This window comes from Linepithema humile, chromosome 5 (genome assembly GCF_040581485.1).
Source record: "Linepithema humile isolate Giens D197 chromosome 5, Lhum_UNIL_v1.0, whole genome shotgun sequence".
NCBI classification, from domain to species: domain Eukaryota; kingdom Metazoa; phylum Arthropoda; class Insecta; order Hymenoptera; family Formicidae; genus Linepithema; species Linepithema humile.
This window is the reverse complement of record NC_090132.1, coordinates 10,268,525-10,283,568: the sequence shown is the minus strand read 5'-3', so window position 1 is coordinate 10,283,568 and position 15,044 is coordinate 10,268,525. Positions and strand designations below refer to the sequence as shown.

General features: G+C 29.4%; 4 protein-coding genes across 5 annotated transcripts in view; 3 read left to right on the top strand and 1 right to left on the bottom strand.

Annotated features, from left to right (window-relative positions):
* LOC105673042 (uncharacterized) overlaps nt 1–15,044 on the bottom strand; it is a 143,909-nt gene that overhangs the window by 41,332 nt on the left and 87,533 nt on the right. Inside the window, exons 3-5 of the mRNA XM_067354772.1 lie at nt 13,732–13,946; nt 8,582–9,096; nt 8,234–8,284 (exon numbers count right to left, since the gene is read on the bottom strand). The gene's annotated coding sequence lies outside the window, so the exon portion shown is untranslated. The remainder of the gene's footprint in view (nt 1–8,233; nt 8,285–8,581; nt 9,097–13,731; nt 13,947–15,044) is intronic.
* Nucleotides 1,110–1,805, top strand: LOC105673014 (odorant receptor 2a-like). Its single transcript, XM_012368340.2, has 3 exons — nt 1,110–1,203; nt 1,321–1,440; nt 1,498–1,805. Exons 1-3 carry the CDS (start codon nt 1,153–1,155, stop codon nt 1,666–1,668), a joined length of 342 nt encoding a protein of 113 aa, XP_012223763.2. The 5' UTR covers nt 1,110–1,152; the 3' UTR covers nt 1,669–1,805.
* LOC105673024 (odorant receptor 4-like) lies at nt 2,674–6,815 on the top strand. 2 transcript variants are annotated; one of them, XM_067354781.1, is made up of 7 exons: nt 2,674–2,808; nt 3,747–4,016; nt 4,200–4,680; nt 5,078–5,177; nt 5,335–5,454; nt 5,513–5,668; nt 5,788–6,815. In XM_067354781.1, the coding sequence occupies exons 1-7, from the start codon at nt 2,793–2,795 to the stop codon at nt 5,839–5,841; spliced, it is 1,197 nt and encodes a 398-aa protein (XP_067210882.1). In that variant the 5' UTR covers nt 2,674–2,792; the 3' UTR covers nt 5,842–6,815. The 2 variants fall into 2 exon arrangements, with proteins under 2 accessions (XP_067210882.1, XP_012223777.2); XM_012368354.2 differs by lacking the exon at nt 2,674–2,808 and adding an exon at nt 2,824–3,549.
* LOC105673030 (odorant receptor 4-like) lies at nt 9,092–13,719 on the top strand. The gene is made up of 7 exons (XM_012368359.2): nt 9,092–9,642; nt 10,503–10,772; nt 10,977–11,457; nt 11,805–11,904; nt 12,124–12,243; nt 12,306–12,461; nt 12,605–13,719. The coding sequence occupies exons 1-7, from the start codon at nt 9,627–9,629 to the stop codon at nt 12,656–12,658; spliced, it is 1,197 nt and encodes a 398-aa protein (XP_012223782.2). The 5' UTR covers nt 9,092–9,626; the 3' UTR covers nt 12,659–13,719.

Genomic DNA, 15,044 nt, shown 5'->3' with positions numbered 1-15,044 from the left:
CACCCAAATTTCTGGTGGCGTATACTCAGTCCTCATTAACTGTACTGTCGACAGCTTCGTTTCGATACTCGTGCTACACGTGTGCGCACAACTAATCAATCTACGAACAGCACTTAAGAATTTGGTCGACGAATTAACCGACAAATCTATATCCTCTTTGAGATTTACAGAAGGCCTGGCTGCAATTATTATACGACACGAACATCTCATCAGGTACTGGAAAATTTTCGGCGCGTCACAAAATATCTATGCAAAATGTCTCATTTTAAATATTATGCATTTAAATATTTCGGAAATAAAACCTTTGGGATAAAAGTTTCAAGTGAAAATTGCCAACGAGACATAAGATGGTGATTTCAGTTTGCCTTGAGTTCTTCTATTAAGTTTAAGACAAAGTTAACTTAAATTTTTCAAATAATGCAGTATATTTTTTAGCGATTTAAAAAATTTTGCTTTTTCCAAATTTTGAGAAAAAATATTTTTTAATAATCCAGAATCAATGACGTTAATACAGCGAAAATCTGATTTCTTTAGTTTTCTTGAGTCTCTGCGTCTTCTTTCCAAAAAAATAAATTTTAATGGCTAAAATACAATTTATAATACCATTTAAAAAATTCTCTTTAAAAGTAATTCTTGGCTTAATCTTGATAAAAGAACTTGAGATTAAACTGAAATTTTCATCTTATGTTTCTCTCTGCTTTTCGCCTTTGGCATAACATTAATCTAAGATTTTTTTCCCAAAAGTGTCTCGGTTTTGAAACATTTAGATGTACCATTTAATATAGAACACTCTGTACATATCCAAGCAAATTGTTTGAAATATTTACAAATGCATTTCAACATCTCTCTCAGTTATAAGAACAAAAAAAAAGAAAATATGAATTATCTTTTATGCAAATATTTCTAAAATAACTAATATGCCTTTGCTTAAAAAATTTAAAGTTATCAATTTTAAACATGAGTAACAAAAATGCAAAAACCACTTACTTCTCTGACATTTAACACAAAAATATTAAATTAAATTTGTTTTTTGAGATTTATACATTAAAATTATAATAATAAATCAATAAAGTGAGTAACAAATAATATACTTATTTTTTAAAGAATGCGAAAACAATTGACGAATGTTATAGGACAGCATTATTTGTGCACATGCTAACCGCTACTTTTCAGCTGTGTTTTCAAACTTTTCAGGTTTATACGGTAAAACAACTTGCGTTTTTTTTCATAATAAAAAAATTATAATACATTGCGCAGGAATTTTACAACACAGTTTACTATTCTTTTCAACTATTGAACTAAAAGACGCATTATTTTCAGCTAGTAACAGATCATTTGAACGTGTCTTTTATCAGAATGGCTTTCCTGTCGTTTGCTGTCATTCTTGTGTTGACGCATTTGTATATTTATTGTTACTCGGCGGAAAGACTTTCAACAAAGGTAAGAAAATTGTCTACTTTATTGTGATATGCACGAAACAAAAATTGTAATTTTCAGACCACCAGCATAGCATATGGCATATATGAATGCAAATGGTACGATTTACCATCGAAAAATGCAAGGGAGCTAATGTTTATTGTATGTCGATCTATGGTTCCACTTAAAGTAACAGCTGGAAAATTCGGAATTTTTTCAATAGAGATGTTTGGAATAGTAAGATATCTATGAAAAAATAATAAACACATTGCAATTGTGTTGCATAAAAATATCAAATTTAAAAAATAAATAGTGTTCTATTTTTGTTCTATTTTAGATTATGTGTGTATTTATAAAATTTTGGATAAATCTATATACGTATATGATAATACGATAGCATTAATATTATCAACCATAAAAATAAAATTGAATATCATTTCCAATTTTTATCTTGTTTAGATGATAAAGACGTCAATGGGATACTTATCCGCGTTATTAACAATGAGAAACTAGAGGAAACAATGTGTTCAAAATATTGTAAAATCAAACTAATTCTATATAGCATGGCCTACAAGTTATTTTCAAATAATTTCGTATATATGCGTTATTTGTAAATGTTATGAAATAAATACACATTTCTGCGTAACAAAGTAAGCTATTTATTAGCCTCCGTTTGTCGTAAAAAATTTTAAAAATCTTCAAAAGGTAAAGATCTGAAAAAGTGACAAATTCTTTGCAATTTTCAATCTAGTTGTTTTCGTAGTATTTCCTAATTATCTCCGGAATACACATGTCCGGTTTAAAACCTTATACTAATTTTTATCACGACGTTCCTCTCGTACAAATTATTTTGCAACGAAATATAATTAAATTGCAGATGAAACAATAAAAATATTATATGTGAGTATTACTAATATAATACAAAGTCATATCAATAATGTATTAATTATGAAAATATAAATATTTTTGTCTTTCTGCAAAATTACAATAACGCGTCGATAAGTGAACAAATAACATTTTATATGATATACTTATATACTTATAATTTTTTAACAAAATCCTTTTTTGCTTCAATGACATCTCTTCGCAACAGTTAGAAACTAAATACTCTCGACAATAAACTCGAATATTCTCATCAAGTAAGTAACTTGCTTATAGTTGAAAAGCAGCTGTTTTATTCACTTCGTATTCAATTCAGCCTAAGATAATTACGTGTTTAGTCGCATCGCTATCGATTGTTGACCGAAAGGGTTTAGAGAAGTACTTACAGATGGTGGTTAAACCCTTCGTGTATAAAGCAAGCGAGATCACGACGGATTGGTATAAACGCAAAGAGACAATTCGGTTAAACGATAGTTTTCACTCCGCAAACTTCGATGAATGACAACAAAGGTAGAATATATATCACGAAAAAACTCGCAACAATTCGCACCGCGACGTTCTAATAAAAATATAATCGGTTTGAGTGCAATAGCCATGCCATATGGAAGAATATAAGAAATCAAGTTATCAAAATCAAGACCACATAAGTGCGTTAATCAAAAGTTTCTGTTACAGGATACCGTAAAACATGGATAAAGTAATGCTTAATTAGTGCTCAATTATTATTCGCGTAATAAAAAGAGAGAAAACAAGATAATAAAAAATTATTAAATAACCAAATAATTTGCTTCACGGATTATTCTTTACATACAGAAATATATTATACTTCCATTATTTTTATTATTAATACATTTCGTGCAAATTCGCGCAGTTTTATTTTATGTTTTGTCGTACGTTTACTTCACCAACGTTAAAAACATATTTCTAAAAATGTCTCTGTATTATTAACCACGTAATATTTATTTAAATTCATTTACTTAATGACATATTAATCACTGAAAATGTGTTCTGCATGATAATATGTGCATAACAGATGATTATTTGTTAAAATATAATTTGCTTTTGATTTATTGCAAAAGTTTGTAAAAATCATACTTTTTGCTGCAAGCAGTCTATAGACGTCCTATAGCAAGCACTTCATCTTCTCCACAAAAGTTTGCACGAGTCGCATTAAACCGAGTACGATAGCAAAAAATATTCACTTTCATCGTATAAAGTAAAAACAAATGGCAATGTTTTTGAGTGGCAAAGGTGGGTATAGTTCGGTAAAAATAAAACAGTCGCGTGGACGCACAGATCGTTCTTTTCGCTGTATTATACGGAGTTCTCAAAAACTTTGATCCCTAGAAAAGATATTTTAAGTAAATATTTTCCAAATTAATGATATGAAATGTTGTAAAAATATATTGCTCTCAATAATATTTTTTTCTAAAATTTGGATTTGTTAGATTTGAATTACGCGTTTGCCTTGAGTCGACAATGTTTAAGGCTATTAGGCGTGTGGCCCGATCCGCATATCCCTTTGAATGATTTTCGCCGGCCAAATATAAGATTTGTGATTGTGGTGTGTGTTCTGAGTTTTTACGTGATCGTACCGCAATTAACGAATATGATTCGGGTTTGGGGTAACGTTGCTCGCATGGTGGAATACGTCGCCTCCGCGAATTTTAGCCTAATGGCGCTATGCAAATTGATCACTACCTGGTATCATGGCAAAAGTAAGTTACTTTAAAGTAATAAAGATATTGAATATATCATATGTTTTCACCTTAAACAAAATAAACGTTAAGATGTTTAAATGACTGATTCTACATACGTGATTATTCAATAATATTTTTGTATATTAATGATTCGCTGAATATATATTTGTAATACATTAATTCCTTTTTATCAATTAAAAGCACTGCGAGCGCTGATGACATCAGTCATGAGAGATTGGGTGACTTCGAAAAGTGACTGGGAGCGAAATACAATGTTGAAGATTGCGAGACGCGGCAGAAGCTTGTCTATTAGGTGTTACGCGTGGTCGACGTGCACGGTCTCGTTTTACTTATGCTTCAATTTTTTGAAGTTTTACCGAAACATACAGCAGTCTCAACGGAGCCTCGTCTATCACTTTGTCTATCCTTATAATATTCAGAAGACTCCGAACTACATAATAACCTACTTCACTCAAATGTGTGGTGGTATATACACGGCCCTCATCAACTGTACCGTCGACAGCTTTATTTCGATACTCTTGCTACACGTATGCGCACAACTGATAAATCTACGAACGACACTTAATAACGTGGTTAACGGACTAGCCGACAGATCCACATCATCAATGAGATTTAAAGACGGCCTAGCTGCGATTGCTGTACGACATGAGCATCTCATCCGGTACGTTAAAGAACTTTCGTTCATTATTTTATATTATAAAATATATGACTATCTGTCTCTCTGTGGACCAAATTATTTGAAATATTATAAATAAATTTCAGCATCCCACATATTCATAAGAACAAACATATAACTCATAATCAAATATTTTTCTTTGATAAAAATGTTCTTTTTTTTAAAGATTAACTTTTAAATAACAAAAAGAAAAAGAACAAAATAACAAAAAGAAAACTGAAGTTATCAGTTTTAAATGTAAACGACAAAAAATGTAAAGCTGATTAATTCAATATACAGAAATTTGCACTTTGATATTAATTATTTTCTGAGATTTGTACATTGAAATTCTTGATAAAATCGATGCATAATGAATAAATAATGTATTAAATAAATATTTTAGAAATGCAAAGACGATCGATGACTGCTACAGCGGAGTGTTATTTGTGCATATGCTATGCGCCACTTTTCAGTTATGTTTTGAAACTTTTCAAGTTTTTACGGTAATTAAGACAATTTATATAGATTTAACACTCGGTTATTTTATAGTAGACAAATTAAATATATATATTAAAGTTAGTAATGACGTCTTTTTGTAGTATTAATTGTTATATGGAATTATTATATGGAAATACATGAATTAAAAAATGTTGTTTTCAGATAATAACAGATCATTTGGAGGTGTCTATTTTGAAAATGGCTTTTCTCTTGTTTTACGCCATCCTTGTATTGATGCATTTGTACCTTTATTCTTATTCGGCTGAAAAACTTTTAACAGAGGTAAAATATTTATGTACATTAACGCGCGGCATATGCAGAACGAAACTGTAATTTTCAGAGCACCAATATAGCGTACGGCGTGTATGAATGCAAGTGGTACGATCTGCCATCGAAAAACGCAAAGGATCTAATGTTCATCGCACATCGATCTAAAATTCCACTTCGATTAACAGCTGGAAAATTTGGAGTCTTTTCAATGGAGATGTTTGGAACAGTAAGATATCTAGAGAAAACAATATTATTGTAACTATTGTGCAAAAATCAATTTCTGTAATTGTGAGTATGTGCGCGTATGTAAAAAAATAATTTTATCTTTAATTTTTACTATTTTAGACAGTAAAGACGTCAATGGGATATGTATCCGCATTGCTCACAATGAAAGACTAGAGAGAAGGTGTTAGAAATAGTACCGAATTAATTCTGTATAACTGACTACTATTCGTTTTCAAATAATAAGATAAAGAAGTTTATATGCGTTATTTGTAACATTTGTAATTTTTACTAAACATATACACATTTCTGTGTAGCAAAGCAAGCTATTTAATAGTATTATATTGATAGTGTTATAAAAATACTGTACGGCAGTTATTGCGTTATCGCGCGTAAATGCGTTTAATAAATTTTAGTAAATTTAGAAAATCGAAGTAAACCGTATATAATACTACAGTATTTTTTTTAATCTTAAGCCACATAAGTATTTAATAATCAAAACTTTATGACTTTTGCAAACTAAGCAATATAATATAAGATTAATAATAAATCTGCGTAAATATTAGTTAAAATAAAAAAATCGCATAAGTAAAATATTCACATTTTGTTGATAAGATGTTACAACAATATAGCGCTTATGTTAACGTTTGTTAATTCTATTATAATGTAAACTCATTTTATCGCATACATTATTTGATCAAAATTATTTCTTGATATAAGTTTATATGCTTTATATCAAACGCATATTGCATTTTAATTAGATGATATTGTAAAAAAGATATACATATATTCTTTTCTGAAAAATTTCCCCTTTATGTGCTTGTAAAATTCTGAGATGCTAACTTTAATTCAATTAATCATAAACTTAATAAAATTAAGTTATTAAACCTAAAAATCGAAATAAACCTTAATCGAAATAATATTTCGATCTAAAATATTGTTAAAAAACTTATTAATAAAACACATATAACACATATAATGGAAAGGTTCATATGATAACTATCAAATAATATAATAGAAAGGCATTGAGAACCGTCGCGGGATGTTAGTGTGAAATTTTTAATTTTTCTTAAAGAAAGTAATTGTACACCTTATTAATAAATCTATAATATAATTAATTTTTATTATATTCAAATATCGAAATAAATCATATGTGATGTCATCACTTGAAATATTGTAACAAAACTTGTTAATAAACCCAAAAAATGTTAATAAACCCAAAAAATGTTAGTAAACCTGAAAATCAAAATATACCATATGTGACATTATCGTATGAAATATTGCAATAAAATTTACCACAAATGTAAAAAATTTTAGTCTACCTAAAAATCAAAATAAATTGCTGATACGTCCAATTTTTTTCAAAATTTTGCACAAGAAACTTCTTACATTTTTGGAAGAGAATCTTGCTGTTTGCCCACCCGAAATTTTGGTCATTTTTGTCATCAACAAACTGCAAACTCATTGCCAAAACAAAAGTTTCAAAGTTTATCGATGCAAAAAATTATAGAAAATATTAAGTTTCTGTAAAATTTTAAAATCCTACCTAATATAAAAATTTTACCTAACAGATAAACTTAATAAGGTTGAATTAAGGTTATTAAGATTGAATTTTTTGCGGAATCGCAAAATATAGGAGTTTTTCGCGACACAGTTTGGAAACTTTTTGAGGGATGCTTAGCGTAGAGCTCGGTTCAGTTCACCGCTATTAGCCCCCAAGAGTCGAGAGTTATTGCCTCGACAGAATTTTTTATAGGACGCTGGCGCACAATCAGTTCTGTTTCCGCCAATTGCGTCCAAAGTTTGTGTTGACAGTCGATTATATCAACGTTGTTTCGAGATCTGTGCTCGATCATGATCGATGGGACCACAAATTTCGAATTTCCGTGCTCAACCATGGAACCAATTAAGCCACGGAATCACGGATATCATGGATAAACTAGGAAAGATTACAAAAAAATAGCAGGCGTATAGCAAGAATAAATATATTATTCAAAATCAGGAGACGCGGTAGTGTCTCCGGCCAAGTTCAAAATATTAATATATTGAATTATTTGCAAAATTTATAGCAATTTTATGACAAAATCAAAAACAATTTTGATATATTTAGATCCATCTTTATTCAATAATATATGCACCGTTGTTTTCGACAATCTTTGACTATTTTTAACAATTTGTGTGTACATATTACTGAATACAAATAGACATATAAACTTATAAAAATTGTTTTCGATTTTGTCATTAAAAAAGTTTACTAAAACTTTCCAAAAATTCAATTTTGCTGTGATCTGTTATTCACAAAATACATTCATAAAATATTCATCAATGAATCTAAGCTAAGTCCTAGCCCATTCATTTTAAGATAATAAATCTATGATATTGTGTATTTTTATGTAGTTTCGTTTGCTATTAAAAAAATGTCTACAGAATTTAAAATACTTTAAAAATGCACAAGAATAAAACTTTTGAACAATCATTATTTTATGATCTCCAATGTATAAAAGAATATTTATTACATATCATAGATAGATTATCATAATAACGAAAAAGACAAATTGAACTCACTCACCAATTGATGCGCAGCAGCGGAGTTGTCGTTCTGTTGATCTGCATACTTAATCTGTAAAATATGAAAATAAATTTAGATTAGAGTTGCGTTCAAAACAATTAATATTTGTGAAATTATAATTGTACATTCAACTTTTTAACTTATTTATCTAAGCAAATATCTAATAAAATATTTATTTTAAAAAATTTAATTATTTAATAATAATAATAATCTATATATATATATCAAAAATTTCTAATAATTAAATATGAATATTAAACATTACAAATATGAATATTAAATATTTTATTGAATATTTCTAATATTTTGTGCATAACATTTTGTAAATAATAAATAACAAATGATTACTCTAAAGTTGCTCCGCCGGCGTATGATGCTTCTCTTGAGCTTCCTCCTGTTCTCAGTGATCTTCAAAGTATTCACATACGACGCGAGATTACAAAATTCGCACGGCACTTTAAACGGCAATTCCGACGTCGCATGCGAATCGAACCGAATTATCCAAGTTGCGACGTTACGTACGAATTCCATCCGCGTTTCAGACGACCGCATTTTCCACAATTGGAGTACGATTCTTTCAAAATAGAGAGCAAAAGGTAAGCTCGAAGAAGGTAAAGGAGATTGGTTTAATCCCATAAAAACCGATCTTTTTCTCCCCCGAGTTAAGTTCAAAGTCGAGAAAAAATCGTATTCTAATATTTGCCGTGCGGTGGAAATGCGTTCATTCATACGATTCGCTAGAATACTCGCACGAAACTATCACGGCGCTCCCGGTCTAATGACATTCTCGACACGTGTTTTATTATATTATGAAATTACTGCGGAACAAATATGACGATTCGAAGCACGACACAAGAGTGTATCTGTAAAACAGAAATACATTTACATTAAAACAGGATTCTCAAATCAATTCAGGAGATTGCAAAAAAATTGAAATATTACATATGTTTTGTTAATACAAAGTCGACGCTACATCAACAGCATATTAGTTGTAAAAATACAGTTTTATCTTTCTGCGAACGTACAATACACGTATTCATACGTGTATAAATAAAATTTTATACAACACACCTGTAAACTTTAAACAAAATCCTGGTTTGTTTCAATAACATCTCTTCGCAGACTCTTTGCAATAATAAAGAAATTAAGTGGTTGCTAATCAAATATTCTCTTCAAGCAAGTAAAACTTATAAAGCACCTGTTGTATTCACTACGTATACATTTCAACGTAAAACGTGTGTGGTCGCAATGATATCGATTATTGACCAAAAAGAGAAGTGCTCACAGATGGTAGCGGCTAAACCCTTCACGGAGCAAGCGCAAATCACAACGGACTGAAACAATCGTGAAGAGACGATTCAGTCAAACGATAATTTTCGCTCCGCGAACTTCGATGAATGTCAATAAAGGTAGAATATATATGGAAAAATTATAAAAAATTTGAAACGCGATAATCTAATAATCGGATTATGTGAAATATCGATATTATACAAAAAAGTGTTAAAAGTTTCTGATTAAGTGCGTCAATTAAAAGTTTTTGTTGTTGCAGTTTGAATGTGATACATCCGTAAAATAATAATTAATTATGGCCAAATTTTTAATTGCAAAATAATTTGCATTACGGAACATGTCATTCTAAAGAACTAACTTGTATCATCATTATTTTATTAATTTCTTGATAGTGTTACGCTGTTTTACCTTATGTTTTACTTTACGTACTTTATTAACATTAAAAACATGTTTTTTAATCCCTGTGTATTGTTCATCACACGTAAAATGTTATTAGTTCATTCGGTAATATATTAATCATCAAAGAATAAGTAATGTATCACATAATAATGATTGCATGACAGAAAAATATTTATTGAATAAAAAAGTCTGCTTTCAATCATTCACTGCCAAAGTTCGCAGAAATCATACTTTGTTGCAAGCAAACTATAAACGTTTCATAGAACTGCGTATTCGACGAAAGTCTCACGAAAGTCGCATTAAACTGTGTACGGTAGCAAAAAAATATTCGCTTTCGACGTAAAGTAAAAGTGGTAATGTTTTTCATGGCAAAGTTGGGTATAGTTCGCTAAAAATAAAACAGTTCCATTGGTGCACAAATCGTTCTTTGTCTTCTACTCGTGCAAACAGAATTCTCTAAAACTATAAATTCCCAAGAAAATAATTGAAAATATGATATTTTAATTAAGTTAACAATACAAATTGCTTAAGAAACCTTGCTTTCAACCATAATATTTTTCTTAAAATTCGGATTTGTTAGATTTAAATTACGCGTTTGCCCTGAGTCGTCAATGTTTGTGGCTATTAGGCGTGTGGCCCGATCCACAAATCCCTTTGAGTGATTTTCGCCGGCCAAATATAAGATTTGTGATTGTGGTGTGTATTCTGAGTTTTTACGTGATCCTACCGCAATTAACGAATATGATTCTGGCTTGGGGTAATGTTGCTCGCATGGTGGAATACGTCGCCTCCGCGAATTTTAGCCTAATGGCGCTATGCAAATTGATCGCTACCTGGTATCACGGCAAAAGTAAGTTGTTACTTTAAAGTAATAAAAATGTGGACTATATTTGTGTGCATTTAAATTTATATATATTAATATATTTACACATTTATCGTAAATAAAACAAATGTAAGACGTCTAAGTGTCTGAAACTATGTGTGGACAATTATTCAATATTTTTACATAAAGATAATTTATATTTGTACTAATACATTATGTTTAATTTTGAAGCACTGCGAACGCTGATGACGTCAGTCATGACTGATTGGATAATTTCGAAGAGCGACTGGGAACGAAGTACAATGTTAAAGATTGCAAGACGCGGAAGAAGTTTATCTTTTAGATGCTACGTGTCCGCGATGTTCACAGTTGCGTTTTATGTATGGTTCAATGTTTTGAAGTTTCAACGAAGCATGCATCAACCTCAACGGATTCTCGCCTATCAGTTCGCGTATCCTTACAACACCCAGAAGAGTCCAAACTATGAAATAACTTTTTTTGTTCAAGTTACTGGTGGCGCATATTCGGCTCTAATTAATTGCACTGTTGACAGCTTTGTCTCGATATTCGTGCTACAAGTATGTGCTCAACTGCAAAATTTACGGTCAGCACTTAATAATATAGTTGACGAATTAGCCAACAAAACCATATCAACTTTGAAGTTTAAAAAAGGCCTAGCTGCAATTGTTATACGACACGAACATCTCATCAAGTGCGTACATATATTACAGTATCTGTAAAACATATTACGTTTAAAATATTCAAAAATAAATTTAAATAATTGTTTCATATTTATAAGAATAAATATATACAATATTACATAAACAAAAATTTTTGTTGATAAAAAATACCGAAAAAAAACAATACATCTTTAACCGGCATAAAAACTGAAGTTATAGAAAAATGTAAAGACAATTTATTCTAAATATTAAAAATTTGAAATATTTATTCTAAATATTGTACTTCTCTAAATTAACTAATTTTTTGAAGATTTGTACATTAATATTTTAATAAAATGGATAATGTATATAACAAATAAATAATATATAAATTTTCAAGAACTGCGAATACAATCGACGAATGCTACAGCGGAGTGTTATTTGTGCATATGCTATGCGCCACTTTTCAGTTATGTTTTGAAACTTTTCAAGTTTTCACAGTAAGCAAAACAATTTGTTTCACGCTCAATTATTTTATAGTCAAAAAATTAAGTGCATTTTGCTGATAAGAAAGTTTCTAATCAAATCTAATATCTTGAAATTAGTAACGTCATTTTATATTACAATATTTTAATACATTGTGTGTACTAAAATTGTATGATAAAGTGTATTGTACTATATACGGAAATATTTGAATTAATAAAAAACATTATTTTTAGATAATAACAGATAATTTGGACGTGTCTATTATCAAAGTAGCTTTTCTATCTTTTTATGTCACTCTTGTGTTGACACACTTATACATTTATTGTTATTCGGCTGAAAGACTTTTAACGGAGGTAAAATAATTACAAGGCAATGCATTAACGAGACAAATACAGAATAAAGAAGTAATTTTCAGAGCACCAGTATGGCGTATGGCGTGTATGAATGCAAGTGGTACAATTTGCCACCAAAAAACGCAAAGGACTTAATGATTATCGCACATCGATCTAGAATTCCGCTTAAATTGACAGCTGGAAAATTCGGCATTTTTTCACTGGAAATGTTTGGAACAGTAAGATATCTATATAGAAAATAATATATTGTAATTATTGTATCAATTGCTATAAAATTTTTTTAATTTTCAATTTTTTTAATTTTAATTGTGTGTAAGTGTGTTCGCGTACGAAAAACTAAATTTAATTTTTAATTTTTTAGACAGTTAAGACATCGATGGGATATTTATCCGCATTGCTTACAATGAAAGACTAGAGAAGAAATATTTAATATTGGAAATAGCACAGAATTCAGCATAATTGACTTTTTTTCAATTTCTTTTTAAATAATTATTTATCTAATTATAATTAGATAAATGGATTTACATGCGCTGTTTTTAATATAATTTTTACTAAACAAATATATATTTTTGCGCAGCAAAGCAAAATATTTATTAATTTCCGTTTGTTGGAATTATACAAAAGTTTTTCAAGAAAAGAAATGATCAAAAAAGTTAACGACAATTATCTTATCATTGCACTTTCAACATCCAATAAGCATCGAGAGATGCTGACCTAAGTATGCATGCTAGAAACACTAATATACTTGTATATATCATTAATACAATAAAATTGGCATCTACAAACATTTTACATATTTAAAGCGTCAGCTAAAAATACTGCCAAAAAAAGTTTATTAAATAAATAATTCATCAAACAGTTTGCAAAATATACAGGTGTGTTGCGAATTGTTTAAAAACAATAAATTACATAACGTTAGAAATCATAATAATAAAATATTATGACATTGCAGCAGCATTCTCTGTTGCATTGACAGTGAATTGCAATTAGGGCAAATTATAAAAAGAAATTTTTTTATAATTGCACATCTGTAAGTTATATGTGAGTTGAATGAATAATTTGTCATCATAGAATGTACATAGATGTAGCGATATAGATAGTTTGTTGCAAAAGTTTGGCAATCTTTCTGTATAATCTGTATAATAGTAAACATATTAAATTTAATCGAGCATATATTTATTATAAATGTAAACCATTTATAAAAAATAAATAATTGAATTTGAAAAATCTAATTGTGCCATTTGAGAATAATATTATTATCTGTAGAAATGAAATTTTGTCTCGAATTTTTATGAAAAATTCTTTAATTAATCATTTATAAACGACCATCATATCTCGACTTTCCGTTATTGTTCAATCTGATGCTTTAACGAATTGATGTTTAAAATATAATTTTAAAATTCTTTGGGTGCTTTTCTAGAAATTTAATAAATCAATTGTGTTATTATTGAAAACAATCTAATTTCTAAACAACAAATGATTAATTACCTAAACGTAGCTCAGCCAGCGCCCAATGCTCCTCTTGTGCTTCCTTCTCTTCTGAGTCCTTGCAGTTTGTTAAGGCACATGTGTTTGCAACGGAAATACAAAAATCGCACGACACTTTAAATGGCACTTCTGCACTGCCGTGGCGCGTTCTATTATATTACGAAATTATACGGCGAAACAAACATGACGATTCAAAGCACGACACAAAAGTGTATCTGTAAAACAGAAATATATTTACATTAGGACAGAATTCTTAAATCAATGCAAGAGATTGCAAAAAATTAAAATATCAAATAAGAGTTTCGCTAATACAAAACCGAAACAACATCAATAGCACATTAGTTGTGAGAATATGAATAATTCTATCTTTCTGCGAATGTACAATATCATGTTTTTAAGGGAAGAAATAAAATTCTGTACACAATACAATACAATACAGCAATTTTTGAACAAAATTGAGTTTTGTTTCAATAACATCTCGTCGCAGATTTTTTGCAACAGTTAGAAACTAAGAATTAGTAACTGCTAATCAAATATTCTCATCGAGCAAATAACTTATAGTTAAAAAGCAGCTGTTGTATTCACTACGTATTCAATTCAGCGTAAAATGATCACATATGTGCATTTTTCGCATTGATACCGAATATTGACCAAAGGGGTTTAGAAACAGTCACAGATGGTAGTGGCTAAACCTTTCATTGCACGGAGCAAGCGCAAATCACGACGGACTGGTATAATCGTAGAGACGATTCAGTCAAACAATAATTTTCGCTTCGGGAACTTCAATGAATGTCAACAAAAACAGAACACATATCGGAAAATTATCAAAAAAATCTACACCGTGGTATTCTAATAATCAGATTGTGTGAAATATCTATCTTATACGAAAAAAGTGTTAAAATCAAGTTTTTGATTACATAAGTGCGTTAATTAAAAGTTTTTGTTACGTTTTGAATACTGTGATACATCGGTAAAATAATAACAAATTATGGCCAAATTATTAAGATAACGAGAAAACACAAATAATAAAAAAATATTCAAATACGAAATAATTTGGTTTAAGGGGCATGTCATTTGTTACATAAAAATCTAAATTATGTCTTCGTTATTTAATTAATTTTATAAAAGTTGCTCTGTTTTACTTTATGTTTCATTTTATGTAGGTACTTTATTAATGTTAAAAAAATTTCTTAAAATCTCTGTGTATTGTTCATCATGTATAAAATGTTATTCCTTCATTCAATAATATATTAATCATCAAAAAACAAGTAATATCACATAATGATGATTGCATAATAAAAAATTATTTATTG